The 22057-nt window shown below is 51.6% G+C and overlaps 1 protein-coding gene across 1 annotated transcript in view; it reads left to right on the top strand.

The window, feature by feature from the left end:
• ATP7B (ATPase copper transporting beta) overlaps window positions 1-21499 on the top strand; it is a 50956-nt gene extending 29457 nt beyond the window's left edge. Inside the window, exons 8-21 of the mRNA XM_040266991.1 lie at window positions 702-935; window positions 1644-1735; window positions 4888-5015; window positions 5117-5271; window positions 5491-5625; window positions 8825-9019; window positions 10862-11044; window positions 12827-12995; window positions 14349-14492; window positions 15250-15392; window positions 16755-16958; window positions 17038-17155; window positions 18419-18521; window positions 19285-21499. Of these exons, the coding sequence (XP_040122925.1) occupies window positions 702-935; window positions 1644-1735; window positions 4888-5015; window positions 5117-5271; window positions 5491-5625; window positions 8825-9019; window positions 10862-11044; window positions 12827-12995; window positions 14349-14492; window positions 15250-15392; window positions 16755-16958; window positions 17038-17155; window positions 18419-18521; window positions 19285-19558 (2277 nt within the window). The 3' untranslated portion in view covers window positions 19559-21499. The remainder of the gene's footprint in view (window positions 1-701; window positions 936-1643; window positions 1736-4887; window positions 5016-5116; window positions 5272-5490; window positions 5626-8824; window positions 9020-10861; window positions 11045-12826; window positions 12996-14348; window positions 14493-15249; window positions 15393-16754; window positions 16959-17037; window positions 17156-18418; window positions 18522-19284) is intronic.
• The last annotated feature ends 558 nt before the right edge of the window (window positions 21500-22057 follow it).

Here is a 22057-nt window from a genome sequence, read left to right as displayed (position 1 = left end):
CAGGCAAGAGTACTGGAGTGGGGTGCCATTGCCTTCTAGAATATTAGAATTAATTCATATTAATTAGGACTGTCTGGAGGCAAGTATTTGTAGGCTGAATTTGATTTTACACATCTTCGTCTGTAAAAACAAATTTACATATATTTACGTACATATATGTCTATGTGTGTATGTATTCACTACTACAGACATAGGCCTTTTTTGCAGGCGAGACCCACTGACAGAGAAGGCAATGGCACCCCACTCCAGTACTCTTGCCTGGAAAATCCCATGGGCGGAGGAGCCTGGTGGGCTGCAGTCCATGGGGTCGCCAAGAGTCGGACACGACTGACGTGACTTAGCAGCAGCAGACCTACTGATCTATAACTGGCTTTGTCACTCAACCACGTTACGTACTGTGTACATCTCTCCCATCAGCAGTCTCTTCAGGGACCGCATAGCACTGTGCCCAGGATGAACGCACCATGATCTCTTTCACCTTCTTCACCATCCATGGACATTTACGGGGTTGAGTCCTCTAGGTCTTAAAGGTCTCCCATGAGCATCCACTCCTGTGGCCAGAAGTCCTCTGAGTGAGGAAGTACATTTCATACGTGTCAGTTATGGAGGGCAAAGGGATGTCTGCGTCATGGGTGAGCCCAGAGTATTTGCAGACCCGAGGGGCCCCGTCACGACTGTCACTCTCCCCCACCGCCTTCCAGTTCCTCGGCGGCTGGTACTTCTATGTCCAGGCCTACAAATCTCTGAGACACGGGATGGCCAACATGGACGTGCTCATCGTGCTGGCCACGAGCATCGCCTACGTCTACTCCCTCGTCATCCTGGTGGTGGCCGTGGCTGAGAAGGCCGAGAGGAGCCCCATGACCTTCTTTGACACGCCCCCCATGCTCTTCGTGTTCATCGCCCTGGGGCGGTGGCTGGAACACGTGGTGAAGGTAACTGCAGCCTCAGATTAAAGGCAGAGCTCTTTCCTCAGTAGCACAAACCTCAGTTCATCTGAACACCGTGGTTAGAATTACTCATGATACACCGTCAAGGGCACGGCTCGAAGAAACGTGAAACCTACATATAATTAGGTGCCCCAGCCGCTAATCTCCAAACCAGTCGCAACTTCTAAAATCCCAGCTAATCTGGTTAATTATTAAAAGCCTTTGCTCAGGCGCCGCGTGCAGTGGAAAGAACTCTGGCTTTCGGGTCAGAGGTCGCATCGTCTCTTGGTAAATAACCGAGCGTGTGGCTTCCTAGATTAGATATCCACATTCCCACCTCAGGGTCATGCCGTTCTTACCACCATTGTTCCAGATGTCAGTGTGTCCTATAAGAGAATGGAACTCGGGTCCTAAAAAAATTAGAGTGAACCTAAAAGAAAACGGTCAGTGGGCAGATAGGTATTGTTTCTTCCACCTGAAATGTAATGCGCAGGACTTGGTGACCTTGTACACTCAGGGTGGTGACAGCATAGCTCTCTGTCCCCGGGCAGTGGTGACACCCATCCTGGAAGCCTGCAGACGTGTGGAGGGGCTGTGTCAAGGGACCGCCTTTCCTTGCAGGGTCTTCTCTAACACCAGTCTTGTGAGTGATGGCCTGGGTTTGCACAGGTCAGCTTACTCTCGCTCACACTTCACATTCTGGTTGTTTCTTAGAGCAAAACCTCAGAAGCACTTGCCAAACTCATGTCTCTGCAAGCCACGGAAGCCACTGTCGTGACCCTTGGTGAAGACAACGTGATCATCAGGTAATCATCCCTGTCAGAAGTCCTTGATCAATATATATCAGCGTGTGTGCTGCACAGCGCACACCCATGGTGTACAGGACCTGACACAACCTCACGAGGGCCGGCGCAGCCATGACAGAAAGATCCCTCCTGTAAGCCCACTTCAGCAGGCAGAGCGCTTACATACTAAGATGAGGTTCAGGGGGGTGCATGTGTGCCAGACGCCAAGTGAGAGGTGCAGGCAGTGTGTCTGGAACTTAGAAGGAGAAGGCTAGTGGTGGTCAAACAGAGCTTCCCAGAACAGGGTGCATGAGCTGGGTCTGCCTCGCAAGATTTGGAGGATTTAGACAGGCTGAGAGGTACAAGTTCAACTTGATACTGAGGTAGGAGTTCAGCTAGCCCAAGAATAAAAATCGGAGAAGTGTCTTTCTTCTTTAGAAGGTTAACTGCTAAGTCACTTCAGTCATGTCCGACTCTTTGTGACCCTATGGACTCTAACCCACCAAGCCCCTCTGTCCATGGGATTCTCCAGGCAAGAACACTGGAGTGGGTTGCCATGCCCTCCTCCAGGGGCTCCTCCCAATCCAGGGATCGAACCTGTGTCTTACATCTCCTGCATTAGTAGGCGGGTTCTTTATCAGTAGCACCACCTGGGAAGCCCTATGTATAAGATTGGCAGATATTACAAACAATAATGATTATTGTCATTATTGGACTTACATAGCATTTACTATTTGCCAGCTTCTATACTAACATGTTTGTGTTTAACCAAAAGAGAAAAAAAAAAAGCCCCTTATGAGGAACTCCTAGTACTCTCATTGTATAGATGTGGACACTGAGGTTCAGGGAGACTAAGCAACTGGCCCAGGGTCACACAGGTGTTAAGTAGTGGAATTAGGACAGAACCTACGCTGTTCGTTCCAGAGCCCATGTTCTTTACAGTTACATATGCTGACTCTTGGGCTCCCCTGGTGCCACAGTGGTCAAGAATCTGCTTGCCAGTGCAGGAGATGCGGGTTCAATCCCTGGGCCTGCAAGATCCCCTGGAGGAGGAAATGGCAAGCAGCTCCAGTATTCTTGCAGAATTCCTTGGATGGAGGAGCCTGGCAGACTACAGTCCATGGGGTTACCAAGAGTCAGACATGACTGAGCAGCTAAGCACACACACACACAAACTGACTCTTAAATCATATTTCATAACATGGGCATTTTTACAGAATAAGGCTTCTGCATATCTCCGGTCAGCCTCATTTTAACAGTTAGTTCTCGGCCTTCTTTGCATCCCGGAAACCGCTCTGGTCCCACCACTGTCCTCTTTAGCCTGTGGCCTCGCTTCTGGCTTTGGGGAGACACAGCACTTCTTCTACAGGCTGCCTCCAGCTCCTGTCTGGTTTCCTCATCTTGCAGCCTCTCAGCCCCCTCCAGTCTTCCTTGTTCCTCCACCGGTTGCTGAAGTTGCTTTTGCCAGAGACATCAAATCATGTCCATGAACCAAATCCCACCGTTGCTCTCATTTAATGCTCATGTCAGCCTCTCACCAGCATTTCCCCTCCTTTTCTGTCCCTTTAAAACTTTTTCTTTTTCTTTTTTTATTAAGCTGTCGCTTACCTTCACTGAAGAACATAAATCCCAAGTGTAGGGCGTGATGAATTTTATACATAGTTGCGTCAACATCCACAACATCCGCATATTCAATGCCGTGGGATGGGTGCCCCCTCCTGCGCGTGCTTCAGCCCTCTTAAGATGGGGTGTCCCGGGTCTCTCTTCTAGCCACGCTCCTGGGGAAGCTCTTGCCATTTCAGACTTTCAATTCTGTCTGTATTTTGACAGCTTCCCGGTTTGACCTCTAATCTCAGCTCAAATCTACTTTCTCACCCCTATTCTCTGACTCAGTGGACACGAGTTTGAGTAAGCTCCCGGAGTTAGTGATAGACAGCGAGGCCTGGCATGCTGCAGTCCATGGGGTCGCAAAGAGTCAGACACGACTGAGCGACTGGACTGAACTGAACTCTTAGGACTGGCCACATCTGTGTGGAAGTCAGGCAAGCATCTCTGGCTTACCATGTGAGACCAGAGACCTTATCTCTCCTTTCCTGTTTCCCTCCTTCTGTAGCTGCTTTCTATAGGCATCTCTATCTCATTAAACGCCTTCTCATCCACCCAGCTGCTCAACCTGCAACTGAGAGCTCATGCTTGCTTTTCTTAGGTGTTCAGCACATCCGCACATCTTTCTAACACCTTGTGCCCCCAAAGCTCCTGGGTCTCACTTCCCTCCACCTTCAGCCCAGGCCATCTTTCACTTGAGAGGCTGCCACAGCCTGACTCCTCTCTCAGCTTCTGTTGTTGCCCCTACAGCCATTCTCATGCAGCAGCCAGAGACGTGACTTGAAAATGTGAACCGGTGTCACTTTCCCACTAAAAACCTTACGTCCAAAGCCCACACTTTGCTCTGCAAGACCCAACATGGTCCGGGTTCTGTGTGCTTCACTTAAACCCCTCCAGTCCTGCCTGCAGCCTTCCTGTTTCTCAAAGGCCCCTTCCATCCTTCCTTAGGGCTTTGCGTTAGCCGTTCTTTTTCTCCTGAATTTTCTTTTCTTTACCAGGTCTTAGTTGCAGCACACAGGATCTAAAGTTGCAGCATGTGAACTGTTAGTTGTGGTATATGGGATCTAGTTCCCTGACCAGGGATCGAACCCAGCCCCCCTGCATTGGGAGGGTGGAGTCTTAGCCACTGGACCACAGGGAAGTCCCTCTCCCTTGAGTTTTCTTTCCTTGTAGGTTGGGTCCTCTTGTCATCCAGCTGAAATGTCATCTTCAAATGAGGCCTATCCCCTTCCCTCCTCTTCCACCACAGAAAACAGCCTTCCAGTCACCTCGCTGTTAGCATAGCACTTGTTTAAGTCTTCAACTATCTTGCTGGTCTGTTTGCTCCACAGAATTGACTTCATGAGGGTTGGGACTTGGCTGTCCTCACCGCTGTCTCCCCAGCTCTAGGACTGTGCCTGGCACTCAGCAGCTGCACAGTATTGACTCAGGCTGTACACAGTAGATAAAGTGACGATCGTTGCTCGGAGTAAAGCTGGAGGAGTGTCCAGAACCCGACCTGGGTGACGTGCCAGGGGGGCAGGCTTCCCGCGTGGCCCCGAGTGTAACCTGAGCGGCTTCTGTTGCAGGGAGGAGCAGGTGCCCATGGAGCTGGTGCAACGAGGTGACATCATCAAGGTGGTCCCGGGGGGCAAGTTTCCCGTGGACGGGAAAGTCCTAGAAGGCAACACCATGGCCGACGAGTCCCTCATCACAGGTGCGGACTCGGTCCCTTGGGGTGGGCGTCAGTGCCCTGCCTGGGCCCTGGGGACACCGATCGGGCTCCTCACGTAACGTTGGTCTCCTCCCCACCTCTAGGAGAGGCCATGCCCGTCACCAAGAAGCCCGGAAGCATGGTAATCGCCGGGTCCATGAACGCCCATGGCTCTGTGCTCATCACTGCCACCCATGTGGGCAATGATACCACCTTGGCCCAGATTGTGAAGCTAGTGGAAGAGGCCCAGATGTCCAAGGTACTGAAGGAATTTTAAAAGCAGTATAACTTCAGCTCCCTGCTTTTAGAAATTATTCCAAGAGTCCCACAGAATCAGGCAGATTTTATTGAGTTAGAGAGATTGACTAATAACTATAGTTAATGAGGGAGCTAGGAATCCCAGCCCTTGTCCGCCCATGGCCGGTATATTTCTTCAGAGATTGTAACTTCCCACGATCTTGGTGTTTTATTTCCCTAGGCACCCATTCAGCAACTGGCTGACCGGTTTAGTGGATATTTTGTCCCATTTATCATCATCATTTCAACTGTGACGTTGGTGGTATGGATTGTAATCGGTTTTATCGATTTTGGTGTTGTTCAGAAATACTTTCCTGTAAGTTGAATGCTGTGGGCAGTGTGGTTGTTGTGTTTTAAATAATCAATTGCCATTAATACTGTTTTTTCATGTCTTAGATTCATTGGGCTTTAATTCTCCATTACAGCTTATTTGTTTGCTTCACTTACTGGCAGCACAACCTCAGCCAGGGTGGGACAATCAATCAATCACTCGGCTCCTGCAGGTTTTTTTTTTTTTTATTCACTAAAGACACCTTTTACTTTCTGATAATTTCAAACACCATTGGCTCTCAGTTGTAATGCTTAAAGCATTTGCATTTTTGCACTGTTGGCCATTTTTGAGGTTATGAAACACACATCATAGAAGATAGGTCACATCAGTCACGATTTCAATTGTTGTTTTTGTTGTTCAGTCTCTCAGTCGTGTCTGACTCTTTGCAACCCCATGGACTACAGCACGCCAGGCTTCCCTGTCCTTTACCATCTCCTGGAGTTTTCGTGCAGTTTCAAAAGCATGATAATATTCTTTAACCATTTTTAAGAAAAATATATTTTTGGCTGGCTGTGTCCATATAAATCTAACCTTGCAGCTTCCCGAGTAATGCTAATAGCTTTTTGATAATTATTAAGCATTATATATGAAACGATGGAATATACATTTTTGAGTTTAAAAAGTGGAAGAAGAATACTGTCTTCAGAAAGACAATTTTATCAAATTTCAACAAGTTACAAAAAGTTTCTGCTTCAAGGACTTCCCTGGCGGTCCAGTGGTTACGACTCGGCGCTTGCACTGCAGGGGGCGTGGCTTCGCCCCCTGGTCAAGGAACTGAGGTCTTTTATGGTGCGTGGCGCCACCAAAAACACACACCTTTTTCTGCTTTGGAAATGACTGTGTACATTTGTGATTCCCAGTTGGGGGTGATTTTGGTTGACAGTGTCTGAAGATGTTTTTGGTTGTCGTGACTAAGGTAGGGGGGCTACTGGCATTTAATAAATAGAGGCCAGGAATGCAGCTGAACACCCAGCAGTTCACAGGACAGGCCCCCACAACAAAGAATTATTTGGCCCCAAATGTCAGTGGTGCTGAATTTGAGAAACCTTGATAGACGGAAAAAGCTGATGGCCCACTGGGAGTAGCATTTGATAGCTGCCCAGTAAGTGGAACAACACTTTCCCTTATTTTTAAAAATATCTCAGACTTAGCCCAATCTAATGCATATTTTGCCTTAGAGCCATAAAATAAGAAACTGTAAATACAGAATGAATATTTTAAAAAAAACAAAACATTTTTATCTTTAGAGGAATATCATATATTCTTGGGTGCATGTCATTCACTTAGCTGTCATTTCGTCCCTCACATTTCCTTGCTTAAAATGAAAGATGTCCAAGTTAGATACTTTCTGACATCTAAGGAGATTTCTGTGCTTAGAAGAGAAGCCTGTGATTGTATTCCTAGAACTTCTTGCCAGTGGTTATTATGGCACGTGACCACCAGAAATTCTGGTTTTGTGGGAGAGCATCTCGTTGGCACATGCCTGAGGGAAACTCAGTCCGGAACAAGTTGGAATGGGTGGCTTCCTGCTGATCCCTGCCTTTCTGTCTGTCTTTTGCTTCTTTTGTTTTTATTTGCGATATCAGGGAGGATGCTGGCACCGGAGGTACTATATGTTCCTTTAAGGCATTGTTGCTACTCTGCTCTGTGAAAATCGTTTGTAGGGACAGGGTTCATGTTCCTCTCCAGAAGTGCACCCCACCTCCCTCAGAATTCGAGGTGTGATTTTGACAAGAATCCGTGGCTTTAAAAAAGCACCCATCTTTACCTCTAAAACATCACACGATGGGTTAAACACCATGCCCTTCTACCTAAATCAAACTATTTCTGTGAAAATTGAATGACCCTTACCAATGTATCTTATTTTAGAATCCCACCTTTCAAAGACTAGATCGAAGCTGAAGAGATGGTGGTCTGTATCCTCCATTTAGAAAACAGACATTTCACTGTAATTAAGTGACTCCAGCATCTCTCAGTTGTTCACCAGAGTCACTAGCCATTTTGAAAGGTAAACTGAGATCACTCAAGATGTTAGATTGCAGATAATCATACCGATGTGTGTCACCAGGTAACTGGGAAGGAGACCTGTATTTTTTTTTTTTTTTTTTGGTTTGGGATTTATAAAGGAAACGGTGAAAAATAGAAGAAAATAAAGATGGCTCCAAACCCCTATACTTTGGTGAACATCTTTGCAGGATTGTTGAAGGGCTGTGTAGAGATATAGGCAGATAATTTTGCACTAATTAACACATGCCATTTTGTGCTTGTTTTTTTAAGTCAGCAACGTTACTGCTATCTTTCCATGTGAATAAGTATATGTGTACATCATCATTTTAACATCCACATAATATTCCATTATGCAAGCCATACCTATAATTTAACCAATCCCCTATTGATTGTTCCCAGTTTTTTGCCTTTATGAAAAAACACTATGAGAAATATCTTCATATCTGTTCCCACGTTTATTACCTTCGAGTCAATTCCCTGGAAATCTATAATGTTTTAAAGCTTTATAATAATAATAGAAGAATAATGATAATGTAATAGTTATAATTTCTCAGAAGCTTCTCTTTCTATGTCAGGAGCGGTCTTATGTACATTTATATTTATACGTATTTATATGTGGTGGTAGTCGCTGAGTTGTGTCTGACTCTTGTGGCCCCATGGACTGTATATTATCTCCTTTAATCCTTACAAAAACCTGGGAGATGGGCATTATCATCTCCGTTTTGAGGAAGCTGAGACACACTGTCAGGGCCATGACGTGGACCTACATGGTCCAATTGTAGACGCTGTGTTCTTCCCCTGTTGGGGATTTTTGTGTGATTCTCTCCTCTCATAGTGCCTTTCCCTGAAGATCAGGTTGGGAAGATGGGATGTGGAGCAGTAATGTGAGCCGTGCAATAGCACGCGTCCTGAGCCCAGCACCATCCAGAGCCTGACTGCACTGGGATGTTCTTTTTTAATTTTTTAATGAATTTTTATTGGAAGATAGTTGATTTACAATGTTGTGCTAGTTTCTACTTTACAGCAAAGTGAATCAGTTACACGTACTTAAATCCACTCTTTTTTAGATACTGTTCCCATAGAGGTCATTACAGAGTGAGACGTTCTTTTGTGATCAGAGTTCTGTGTGATGCCTCATCTGACTCTCACCCTGCCTCCGTCTCTCCCCTCTCGTCAGGCCCCCAGCAAGGGCATCTCCCAGGCAGAGGTGGTCCTGCGGTTCGCATTCCAGACGTCCATCACGGTGCTCTGCATCGCCTGCCCCTGCTCGCTGGGCCTGGCCACGCCCACGGCCGTCATGGTGGGCACCGGGGTGGCCGCCCAGAACGGCATCCTCATCAAGGGAGGCAAGCCCCTGGAGATGGCCCACAAGGTTGGCTCCCCCCGCTCCCTTTGAGGTCTCGGGTGGGGTGATTTTGTAGTTGTACAACTGCGCAATTTTTTTTTTTTTTTAGTCCTAGTGAAAAGAATACTTGTTTAAATTTCATATTCAAATTTGAGTTTGAAAATGAGAAAAACCTGAAAGAGGGCTCGTTAAGCCCTGCTGATTAAGTAAAACAGAAGCCACGACTCACTGGGGTGACGTAGGAACCGCAGCAATTCACAGTTAAAGGACTGAATGCTGTATAAATAATCTCAGTGACAGCACGGAGGCAGGGGCTGGTTGTGTCCATTTTATAGGTGAGGAAATGCAGCGGGGGTCCGGGGGCCTTGCCAGGGGGCCTGCAGCTCAGACATGCAGAGCCAGACTCACGGCCAGGTGGTCAGGCTCTGGGGAAAGTCCCAGGACCTTGGGGTGGAGAAGCGGGTGGCAATATCTATGAGCAATCTCCCTCAGCCAGCAACCCCAGCCTTCCTTCCTCTCTTTATTTCTTCGCTATCTATTGAGTGTTTACTGTGTGTGGATCCTGTGCTGGGCCCCAGCTCTGAAGGATTTTACAGTCTAGTGAGACAGACAGACCTGGGGGAGGTAAACTGCAGGTGCCATGTAGAGTGTGAGCTGCCGTGAGGACAGTATGAGAGGTCTGACCGTAGACTTGTGTGTGTTGGATGGGACGGGGGTTGATGCAGGTGGACCGGGAAGGTCTGGGACCTGCCGGCTGGCAGCACTGGAAGGGTGTCCAGCTACGGGACCAGCACATGGAAGGGACTCGGAGGTCGCAATGCCCGGTCCCAGACCCCATACGAAGGGAGACGTGACTGTTTCCCCATCATTGTGTCCCCGGTGTCTTGCCCAGAGCCCGACACATGGTGATCACCCCACAGATATTTTCTGAACAAATAAATGAGGACAGTCATGGAGTGAGAGACTGACAGGAGATGAAGGGAGGAAGGAGGTGGAGAGAGGGGCCTTGAAGAGCCTTGCAGGTTTATTTAGTCCAGGATCCACAGCTTACCCAAAAACGGGGTGAAGTGGGGTCAAGCACCTGCACGATCGCAGGCTGGGAAGATCCTCCTGGCGGCCTAGTTGGGGCTGGAATAAAAGCCGGTCAGAATGGTTGAGGGAAGACCCGTTAACGGTGTTGAAGTCAGAAACAAGAAGAGGAGTCTGTTGTTTGCTAAATGGGGGACAACTGAGCCTGCAAGACGCAGTCTGAGCACAGCAAGGGCTGACCTTGTCCAGGGTCCAGGGACTGGTGGACTTGGGCCATCTAAGCGCACTAGCCGAGTATGGACAAGCCCAGACTCGTAGAGACCAATGCAAGGCTGCTGTTGACTGAGGGGGACGGGCCCTCAGGCTGGCTCTGTGGTTACTTGTAAGTAAGGCCAGGGAACACTCCCTTCCTTTCTTGAACGTGGAGCTGGAGAACGCTGTTCTCCGTAGGCTTTTGCACTGACACGGGCCAGAGAAAACAGTGCTTAGCCGGGCAGACGAGGTGGACAGGGAGAAGGGCAGGCCCTCAGGGTTGGCCTCCTGACGTGACACCAGGAGAGGTCTGCACGGTGTTACCGTCTGGGGAGGGTACCATACCGCCTCCCGTTACATCAGAGTGAGAGCTCCTATTGAGTTTTTGAGAACTAGGCAGAGAGGGAGCTAAATTTTTTGCAGCAGGAGAGGTTAACCCTTGGGATGGGCATAGAGGATTCTGTTATGGGATGTGAAGGAGTGTTGTTACCTGCTCGGGGTGGGTCGGGTGAAGTTCTGCCTTGAGCTCGTGAGGGCTCTGAGAGCCCCATCTGTGTTTGGTCACTGAGATGGGGTTGTTTCTGGCAGATAAAGACCGTGATGTTCGACAAAACTGGCACCATTACCCACGGGGTCCCCAAAGTCTCGAGGGTCCTCCTGCTCGTGGACGTGGCCACGCTGCCCCTGCGGAAGGTGCTCGCTGTGGTGGGGACCGCAGAGGCCAGCAGCGAGCACCCCCTGGGCGTGGCGGTCACCAGATACTGCAAAGAGGTAGGTAGACTGGGTGTCACTGGGCCCTCGCTCCCCTCAGGTCCCCGCTCCCACCAGCTGCCCCGAAAGACTCGCAGCTCCTTCCTCTACACACGCCTTTTCTCCTCACCGCCCCTGGCCCCCCAAGCCGGCTGCTTCTGGCAGCGGGCCTTGGCATGTGTGCTTAAAGAGACTGGCTCAGGTGGTAAAGAATCTGCCTGTGACACAAGAGACGAAGGTTCAATCCTTGGGTTGGGAAGATCCCCTGGAGGAGGGAATGGCAACCCACTGCACTAGTCTTGCCTGGAGAATCCCATGGACAGAGGAGCCTGGTGGGCTACTGTCCCTGGGGTCGCAAAGGGTTGGACACGACTGAGTGACTCACACTTTCACTTTGGTGTGTGTGGCCTGAAAACAGCTGGGCAGGCCCCCCTTGGAGCAGGTGGGGGTGCAGCTCACAGCGGCAGGTCCCCTCTCACGTTTCCAGATGATCACAAAGCAGCTCAGTGTGCAGGGTCATTCATTAGGCATTCCCTGAGCATCTGAGCTCGGGACAGTAAGAATTAATAAGACGCGAACTCTGCCTGCTGGGAGCTGAGGGTCGAGTGAGGAAGACAGATACACGGATTCAGTCCTTTATGAGCATTTCGTGCAAAGGGATACAAACATGGATGGGGTGTTGGGGCGAAGGCAGGAGAAGTCTGCTCCCCAGGGGATGCCTGGGATGGAGGTGAAGCAGCAGAAGTGACCAGAGGCCTGTGGGTTGTTGGCAGAGTCATTGGTGAGCCATCACCCTTGACTCTCCAGACAAAAGGGCCAGGTGAGTGTTCTCTGTTTTCAATCTGAACATGGAGGCCTCAGGGTTGTGCTGGAATATCGCCCTGAACAATGTGTAAACTGTCTGGACAGTACAATCACCAGTAAATGTCACGGGTGACATGGATGCCTTGAGGAAAAGCTGACAACTCTTGCCGGACAGGGAGTCTTCCAGAACGCTCTTGTTGTGTTGCGTCCCTTGTGTGGGGCTCGGCTGTTTCCCCTCTCAACCTCCTGATGTTTCAGGAAAGATTCAGCTCACCCCAGGCATCCCTCCTGTTCTGTTAGCCAAATAAGCCCAGGTCCTTTCTCCTGCCGTGTCGCCCCTTTCCCCCAGGGTCTGTACATGGGCAGTTACCTCAGAAGAGTTAGTTATCACTGACCTGTTCTGTAGTTTTATGAAATTATTTTCAGCATAAAAATAAAATCTTCCCCCGCTCTGGCACCTTCAGTCCTGCTGCCCCCAGCCTTTACTTGAAAGTGTTTGATGTGCACGGCCTTTCTCCTTTCTGGACCACATCCTGTCCAGCATGCCCAGGCATCCAGACTCTAGGAGAGAATGTTGCTCAGTTGTGTCTAACTCTTTGCGACCCCATGGACTGCAGCATGCCAGGGAGGCTCCATCACCAACTCCTGGAGCTTGCTCAAACTCATGTCCATTGAGTCAGTGATGCCATCCAGCCATCTCATCCTCTGTCATCCCCTTCTTATCCTGCCTTCAGTCTTTCCCAGCATCAGGCTCTCTTCCAGTGAGTCGGCTCTTCACACCAGGTGGCCAGAGTTGAGGCTGTTTTAAGCATCTGTGTCAGATGAGAGAAAAAGAGCTGCTGGCTCGAGTCCCTCTCTCCCCGTCTCCGGGAAGTTCTCCCACCGTCCCTCCCTTAATTCCCAGCAGCTGCTGCTCTCCCCGCTGCCCCCACCCTACCCCTGTCCTGCCTCCCTCTCAACTCACCCCTGTTCTCTGCTTCCTCTCCCCGTGCTCCCCAGGAACTTGGCACGGAGACCCTGGGGTGCTGTATGGACTTCCAGGCGGTGCCTGGCTGTGGAATCAGCTGCAAAGTCAGCAGCGTGGAGAGCATCCTCGCCCAGGGCGAGCGCCCGCAGGGCCCACCAACTGCTCACCTGAACAGAGTCGGCAGCGAGCCTGCAGAAGCAGGTATCCTTGGCCTCGGTCTCCACCGCTCTGTCTGCCGGGGGCTGGGTCCAACCACCGAGGGCTCCAAGCCAGGCTCACCCTGAGGTTCCTGCCTGTGAGAGGGTTGACTAGGGGCTGGTGTGCTGCCCGTCTGCCTCCCAGGGCAGCCTGCAGCTTCTCTCACGTCCTCTGATGTGGCTCGATGCTAATGGCAGACAGAAATGGCGTATGACTTAAAATTCACAGTTTGCTTTTTGTCGTTGTTCAGTCGCTTAGTCATGTCCAACTCTGCAACCCCATCGACTGCAGCACACCAGCTTCCCTGTCCTTCACCATCTTCCTGAGCTTGCTCAAACTCATGTCCATTGAGTCAGTGATGCCATCCAGCCATCTCATCGTCTGTTGTCCCCTTCTCCTCCTGCCCTCAACCTTTCCCAGCATCAAGGTCTTTTCCAAGGAATCGGAGTTTGCTTACCTGCCCCCTAATCTTGAGTCTCCTCTTTCTTATCCCAGACCAGTCTTGCTTCTCGTCAGCTACAGGGTAGGCCAGTGGGAGTCCTTTTGTTCTTGATAACCAGGAAACCTCCATGTGGTCATCTCTGATGGGATATGACGTATTTACGAAGCTAGCAGCAGTCAGGGACAGAGGATGGAAATGGTCTACCTAAGCAAGAGCGGACACTGGAGGGGCAGCTGCTTTTTGAATGATGGCCCTGGTTATTTAAAGAGTGGCTTGCTAGCCATCAGCATAAGAGTGGAACCAAAGCCTCAAACCAAAAAAAAAACCCAGGTTGAGTTTTGCTCTTAAGTATATTGGTAATTAAATTTTGATTTAGATTTTATTGTTACCCACCTTCTAGCCATTTAAAGCCCCTGATGACCTTTCCTCTGCCTTGCAGGGACCTGCCTGTCCGTGTCATCTGAGTTAGAGGTGACAGGTGCAGGGCTCACCTGGCCTTTTAGGAGGCGTAGCCTCAGGGTTTCACACACATGAGCTGGTGGTTGGCTGGTTCACCTTGTGTCGTCTGTACTGAGCCAGAGAGGAGTCTAGTCAATTCTGAACACATAATTACCTGCTCTAATCCCTGTAGAAACGGCAGCAGACACCTCTAAAGGCTAGTAGGTACACTACGTGGTATTTAATGTGTTTGTAACACCTTCACACACCTTAATTCACACCACGGTTCTGCATGTTGATTGTCCTTTTCTTCCCCCCTGGTCCTTCAATGCTGGTGGCAAGAGATGCTTTCCAGGTTGTGGTTTTTCCAGAACCATCAAGTGGACATTTTGCTACGAGAAGGATCCCGTGGTCTTTAGTGCTTTCTCACGGTGACCTCGGGCTCTGTGGGAATAACCGCACCCTCTTTCGAGCAGACGCGGCCACGCAGACCTTCTCTGTGCTGATCGGAAACCGGGAATGGATGAGGCGCAACGGCCTGACCGTCACCAGCGACGTCCGCGACGCCATGACTGACCACGAGACAAAGGGCCAGACGGCCATCCTGGTCGCCATCGATGGTACTGCCCCGCTCCCCTGCCCTCTGCTCTCGAGGGGAGCTAGAGACACCAGGCAGAAATCGAGGCTTCCTTTAAAAAAAAAGTTCCCCTCTGTTATGTTTAGTTCTATTTTCTCCTTCTCCCGAGTCCTTTAAACCCACCACCCCCTCAGCTCAAGAGCTGGAATTGACTCAATTAAAATGCCTCTTACACACCTTCACTCTCGTTTCTCCATCACGCCTCAGCTCTCACACACCTTCCTGTGTCAGTCTCTAGAGTCGCTAAAAACAAAACTCTACACAAGTGTTCTCTGTAGGAAGAGATAGAAAGGAAGGATGGATTTTCTAGCTGTTTGGACATTTGTCACTTTTTACGTGGCATTTGTTAGTTTTTACGTGGCATTTGTTGTATATCTCATGTTTTAACAGCGAACAGTTATTGAGTTATTATGAGTCACGCACTCCACAAAGCCATAGATGTTCCTTACAGAAAATGTGGAAAATTCCGAGAACTTTGGAAAAAATGGAATATCCCTTATTATCGCACTCCTCATGGAGCCGCTGTCAACTTTCTGATAGTCCTTCCAGACTTTTGTGTGCATCTGGAAATGTATATAAATTTAAAAAGCAAAATCAAAACTGTGCGTCCTGTTGTATGATCCAGCGTTTTGTTTTGGCCTATGACATGGTGTTAGGGACACTGTCCCTGGCCGCTGAGTCTGCCTTGCTCCTCCGCTGCCCGGGCCCTGGCACGTGCTCACCCGTGGTGTCTCCGGCAGGTGTGTTGTGCGGCATGATCGCCATCGCGGACTCGGTCAAGCAGGAGGCCGCCCTGGCCGTGCACACGCTGAAGAGCATGGGCGTGGACGTGGTGCTCATCACCGGGGACAACCGCAAGACAGCCAGGGCCATCGCCACCCAGGTGCGGGCCAGGGGCTGGCATGTCTCCCACCTCGGAAATTACAGGCAATTTTAAGCTGGCAGAAACAGTTGGAGGAAAGGTGACTCAGTGGTAAAGAGTCGGCTTGCCAGTGCAGGAGATGCAGCTTCGATCCCTGGGTTGGGAAGGTCCCCTGGAGAAGGAAATGGTACCCCACTCCAGTGTTCTTGCCTGGAGAATCCCATGGACAGAGCAGCCTGGCGGGCTACAGTCCGTAGTCATAAAAGAGTCAGTCACATGACTGAGCAACTCAGCAATAACAGCAGCAGTGCGTGGAGCACTCAGCTTTGCTCTGCTCTTTTCTCTCCACCGGGGCTTTCCTCTCCACCTGCTCTGATCTGCTCCGAGCCCACAGGGGGACCACCTTGCTGCTATCCCAAAGGCCACATCGCTGGAGCCTGGGTGCTATAATTTCTGCACGGCTGGCTGCAGCCCCAGAGAAGCAGTTATGGTGTTCTCTACTTCCCAGACTCTGCAGTGAGGAAGAAAGACCATGGCTTTAGGGCTGTGATAAACACTCTTGCAGCCTTTATGTTAAGGGAGTGTTTTGCTGCCCAGCTCTTCTCACGCCACACCAGCTGGCTCCTGGGTCCCTCTGCGCTTGGCTCTGAGTTTGCAGCACAAGGGCAGCACGGCTGCCTGCCTGCCTTCCTGGCCTGCTGCACGGGGATGGCTCCAGTGCAGACTCCTGGCAGTTATATACCAGCCCTTTGGGAAATGTGTGTAAAGCTGTCTGCTTTTGAAAATGACTTGGTTCTTAGAGGGGAGCAGTGGCACCTGTCTTAGCCATCGTTCTAAGAGTACCCACTTTCCCTGGTTAAAGCTCATTCAGGCATTCAGCAAGCACTCACTAAGCCGCGTTGAGAGCATGGCCCTCGGGGAGCTCACAGTTCTGTTGGGAGGGTGACCCAGGGGCGAGTGTAAACCGTGTACAGGGGGCTGCCAGCCTACCCCTCAGCCTGGCAGACAGGGACACCTTCCAGGGGAGAGGAGGCCTGAGTCAGGGGTGGTCCCCAGTCAGAATGGGGAGGGCTGGGGAAAGAGAAGAGCCCTTTGCAGGACCAAGCAGGTAGCATGGCACTACCCGCAGGTGCCAATGACGGCTGCTTTGGAGAGGTCACCGGGTCAGCATGTGGAGAGGAGCACTGGGAGGGTGGGATGTGGGGGTAGCATTGGGACCGGAGTGGAAGGTGCGTTTGCTGTGTGCCCCGGAATCTGCAGGGCTTGCTGTGGGGTGGGTTTGGGGTGGCTCCTGGGCTTCTGCTCCTGCTGCTGCCCCCTGGCAACACCGGATGTTATTGTGTACTTACTTCTTTATCCAGTGTTGTTTCCCTTTCCTTCCAGGTTGGCATCAACAAAGTCTTTGCAGAGGTACTGCCTTCTCACAAAGTGGCCAAGGTCCAGGAGCTGCAGAACCAGGGGAAGAGAGTGGCCATGGTGGGCGATGGCGTGAACGACTCCCCGGCCCTGGCGCAGGCCGACGTGGGCATTGCCATTGGCACGGGCACTGACGTGGCCATCGAGGCGGCCGACGTCGTCCTCATCAGGGTGAGCTCAGCTGAGGCTCCTCATCCCCGTGGTCCCCACCCACCCCACACACCCACTCACCTGTGGTCCTCTCCCACAGAATGACCTGCTCGATGTGGTGGCCAGCATTCACCTCTCCAGGAGGACCGTCTGGAGAATACGGCTCAACCTGGTGCTGGCGCTGATCTACAACCTGATCGGGATCCCCGTCGCGGCAGGTAGGCCCTCACCGCCCTGTTCCTTCGACCCCAGCTGCGGCCAGAAGCCTCTGGAAAGAGTTAATTTGCTTATGTTCTGCTCTGTAAGTATCTAAGGTAGAGGGCATGGGAGGGCATGGCAGTCAATACTCCAGTATTCTTGCTGGGAGAATCCCCATGGACAGGGGCCTGGCAGGCTATGGTCCATGGAGTCACAAAGAGCATGAAAGATGAATGAGAAACTGCAGGGAGGAACCAGGCCTCCATTCACTCGAGGCTGCTCTGAAAAGCTGGCCAAGGTGCTTGATCCTATTTACCATGGCCTTATTTTCCAGAGCATTATTAAGACACACAGTCTGAAAAGTAATCATTCTTAACAGTTATGGGCACCTGCTGCATGCTAGGCTCAGGGATCAATGCTTCAGAACTTTACCTTAAGAATTAATTCCGCCCAGGTTTTACCCTGACACGGGAATAGTTGTGGAAAGCGATGGACATTTTCTGCTTCCTAACCTCTCCCTCCCCAACTGAATCTTGTGTCACCAGACAGGGAAAAGTTCTAGACCCTCCTGCAAGGGATGTTGGCCTAGACCTATTTTTTTTTCCTTTTCTTTCTTTTTTTTTTAATTGGGATCTTCGCAGATCAGGGATCAAGTCCGTGTCTCCTGTGTTGGCTGGCAGGTTCTTTACCACTGAGCCTCCAGGGAAGCCCCGAGACCGTACTGAAACAAGACTTTCCCACCGCCCGTGCCCCTGTTGTGCCTGAGCACACGGTGGATCGGCGTGTCCGCCACAGCCTGGCTCTGGCAGGTGTACTTCCTGCCCCAGAGCTGGCTCAGCGGCTCGTCCCTTCCCATGCTTGTGGCTCTATCCCGGGACCTGGTATCATCACCCTTTATCAAGGGCTTTGACGCCCTCGAGGAAGGCCCTTCCGTGTAGACGGGGACTGTGGTCATTAGCATCTTGTCCCAATGCTCACGTCTCCGAGAGGCCCCGGGATGGCTGCCCCAAAGGGTCCCTGGGGCGCCCTGTCCTCTGGAGCTTCCCCCAGACCAGTGACGCCACCTCTGGACGGTCCCAGGAAGGTCTGGACAGGTGAGGGACTCAGTCCCCACCGCCCAGCTCTTGAGTCAGCCTGCCTCAGCTCCACGGGCCCATGGCCAGCACCCAGCAGGAGGCTTCTGAGCTGCCCAGAGGAGGACAGCATCGGGTGGGCAGCGAGGCTGGGCCCTCCTCGCTGTCTGCCCTGGGCCACGGCCTGAGTGTCATCCTCCCCTTGGCCAGGAGTCTTCATACCCACTGGCGTCGTGCTGCAGCCGTGGATGGGCTCGGCGGCCATGGCGGCCTCCTCCGTGTCCGTGGTCCTCTCGTCACTGCAGCTCAAGTGGTGAGTCCCCATGGCGGGCCTGGGCCGGGGAGGGGCGGGGGGGGGTGGTGGTGTGTGGCTTGCTCCCTCATCAGGGACACCTGCGACGGGCACAGCCAGAGGCCCCGAGCACGGCCAAGCATGTGTTTGTGTAAATGATTTCTCCACCTCCAGCCAGCGGTTTGCCACTTAGCAGTCACCACGCGTGGCTTGTTCCAGTTATTCTGCTCGAGGGCTGTTTATGTAAATATATGGTCATAGGATCCTGTTTGTTATCATTTTCCCTTTTATACAAGAGATGTTTATTCATGTTTCATCTAACAAGAGTTAATACCAGCCTACTATGTACCAGGGGGCTTCCCAGGTGGCTCTGATGGTCAAGAACCTGCCTGCCAGTGCAGGAGACATAGGAGATCCGGGTTCGATCCCTGGGTTGAGAAAATCCCCAGGAGGAGGGCATGGCAACCCTCTCCAGGGTTCTTGCCTGGAGAATCCCATGGACTGAGGAGCCTGGTGGGCTACAGTCCTTGGGGTCGCAGAGTCGGACACGACGGAAGCAACTTGGCACGCATGATCTATACTATGTACCAGGCATCTGGACTGAAGTTTCTAAATCAGGCAGAGCTGAGCCTTAGCAGTTCAGTGGCCTTTCCTTTAAAACCCACGAGGCTCTGATACTGCATGTCAGTAGAAGACTCGATGAGAGGGCTGCACGGGGCTTATTAAAAGGGGGGCGGGGTGCTGTGCGCCCAGGCTCAGGCGCTCTTGGATCCCCGCCCTGCAGCTACAGGAAGCCGGACCTGGCGCGGTACGAGGCGCAGGCGCACGGCCACATGAAGCCCCTGAGCGCATCGCAGGTCAGCGTGCGCATCGGCATGGACGACCGCCGGCGCGACTCCCCGCGGGCCTCGGCCTGGGACCAGGTCAGCTACGTCAGCCAGGTGTCCCTGTCCCCCCTCAAGTCCGACAAGCTGTCCCGGCACAGCGGCGCGGCCGACGACAGGGGCGACAAGTGGTCTCTGCTCCTGAATGACCGGGACGAGGAGCAGGGCATCTGAAGGCCGCCCCCGCGGCCGAGGCTCCCAGCCAGCAGCGGCAGCAGCAGGCGGCCGAGCCCCTCCAGGCCTGGGCGAATATTCTGGATCACCCCTTCCCTGTGCCCCGGGGGTGCGATTCCCGGGGTTCCATGGGCTCGGGGGAAGTCGTGCTTGCCCATGCTCGTGGGCTCATCGGACACCTTGCTGTGGCCTCAAGAAGAGGAGGGACAAGCCCTCCTCACATCCCCTGCCTTAGCATTTGTGACACGACCACTCTCATTGGGTCCAGCATCTTCGCTGCGCCCCCTCCACAGAGCTCATAGAAACTTCGGGGTCTGGCTCTTTCTGACAGCACCCGTGCGCATCCCGTGCCTGAGACCACCTGTACCTCAGGCGCCCCCTTGTTTTCTGCTGGGGCCGTCTCTTCCTCCTCTGCCCTTGACGGTGGGGGTGTGACACCTCGTCATCTGAGGGCAGGGCTGACATCCTCACATCCCCTCTGCTGCTCTCCAAGGGGCTCCTGTGCTCCTGCCTGAACCCCTTGCCCATGCGACCACCAGAAAGCCTGCCACGCTTCTCCTTGGTGACCAGAGGTCTTGGTTGCCCTCCGACCGCTTCTTCCTAGAGTCCCGGCTTCTCACGCTCAATCCAGTGTGGTTGCTAACTGTCGCTGCCTAGCTGGGCTGAGGGTCTGAGAGCCTGAGGCTTGAGAAATTCGGCTTCCTGTGGGGTCCTGGGGGAGGCATGTGGCTCAAGATACTGCTTGCCTGGTTTCAGGGGCTTCAGTTGCGTGGCCTGTGGTGTGACGGTCGCCTCACAGGGTCTGGTGTGGGGTTCAGGTCTGTGCTCCCCAGAGCTGTGCAGCCCTGGGGCAATGAGACCCAAGTAAGAGGACGCCCCAGCCCTCCATGTGCTTCGACTCCTGCACAAGGAGCTGGTGCCTTAGGAAGGGGGTGCCCCCCACTCCCAAGGGAACTGTTTCTAACTTCCAGTGGCCTTTATGGTTGCATGATAATCAGAGCAACAGCAGTGGGCCCATGGCAGACTCCGAGCTTGGTGGTGATTGGCAGAGCCGGTGGAGGTCTGCTAATACTAGCTAAATCTGACTGAGTAGAGCCTGTTCTCAGTTTCAAGGGAGAAGCCCTTATCACACTTCACACACACTTTAGTTATTTATTGTCAGTTATTTTTCAGGGGGATATAAGCACTTTTTATTGCTTACCTCTAATCCTCACAATGAACTAGCAAAGTAGATACAATATTGTCCACATTTCATAGGCGGGAAACAGGCCCAGAGAGGCTAGGAATCCCGCCAAGGATCACACAGCCAGTGTGCATGCCAGAGCAGGGATCTGAATTCATGTCCCCGGGCCCTGAAGTCTTTTTGCTAATTTGGCTCTACTGTCAATTGTTTGATAAGAAGCAACAAGGAAAAAGCCCTTGTTCCTGGAAGAACAAAGCTGCCAGGTGACGTCTTCACTGAACTGGCTTGAAATGTGACCTCAAGGTCATGTCACGTTGCCTTCGGATAGCTCCTTGCCATTTGCATGTCATTGAGTCTGTGCTGCATCTTAACCTCTAAAATCCGTGTGCAGGAGGTGTGGTTTTGTTTCCAGTCTTCCCCAGCCCCGTCCTGCTGTGTTCTCAGTTGTGTCCTTCTCCGTTCCCAGCTGCTGCTCTGGGGATGTTTCCTGCCGTCCCCCCCCCCCCACAGAAGGCTAATCATATCTAAAGAATACAATTGTATCAACTTTTCAAAAAGCTTTTAGGACCATAAATGTTATGTGTATAGGGACATGGAGATATTTATATAATTGTACAGAAGATAACCCTTTAGATGTTCAAACAGTGTCAGGAATTTTTTTTGTTGTTGGTTTTTTTTGGTCAGGAAAGAATTCATATTTCAAAAACATTCCATGCTATATTTAGAATAAAATTTCATTTTTTTAATTGATCTAAAAACCTCCCTGTGCCCTGCTCTGTGTGAGAGGGAAGTGTGTATGGGCTGGTGTGGTGCCATCATTGGGGAGAACTGAGGCGCTGGCTTTGCTTGGTGCCTTTTCGGGGGCAGAGATGGGTGGGGGGTGGCCAGAGTCCCCTGTTGGGCCATCCCAGCACTGTGTAAGCCCCTCCCTTCAGTGCCTGCCTCAGAGGTCTGTGGGGAGAGCTCAGGAAAGCACTCCCTCAGAGTGTCAATGCCGCAGGTTCAGACACGGACTACGTCACCCCATCAGATGCTGGTTGAGGGTGATTATCTACAAAAGGCTGTTCTCTGATGCACACATCTTCATCAGGAGGGTGATGTTTGGGGATCCTCGGCCCTGAAGGAGTGAGGTGGGAAGAGGGGTAGAAAAGTCTGGAACAAAGCACTCTGCTGGGAAGCCTCTGGAGAGATCCTGGGGTGGGTGGGGGTGTCCTGAGTAAGCAATACCTAGAGGTGAAGCCACGGTGTCATTCATCATCCAAACCAGGACACTTTCAAGAGTGAAAGGAGGTGCTATTAATAATTACACCAGGGAA

The sequence above is a fragment of the Oryx dammah genome, unplaced genomic scaffold (genome assembly GCF_014754425.2).
Source record: "Oryx dammah isolate SB20612 unplaced genomic scaffold, SCBI_Odam_1.1 HiC_scaffold_24, whole genome shotgun sequence".
Classification (NCBI taxonomy): domain Eukaryota; kingdom Metazoa; phylum Chordata; class Mammalia; order Artiodactyla; family Bovidae; genus Oryx; species Oryx dammah.
The sequence above is the reverse complement of the archived record's forward strand: the minus strand, read 5'-3'. Positions and strand labels throughout refer to the sequence as shown.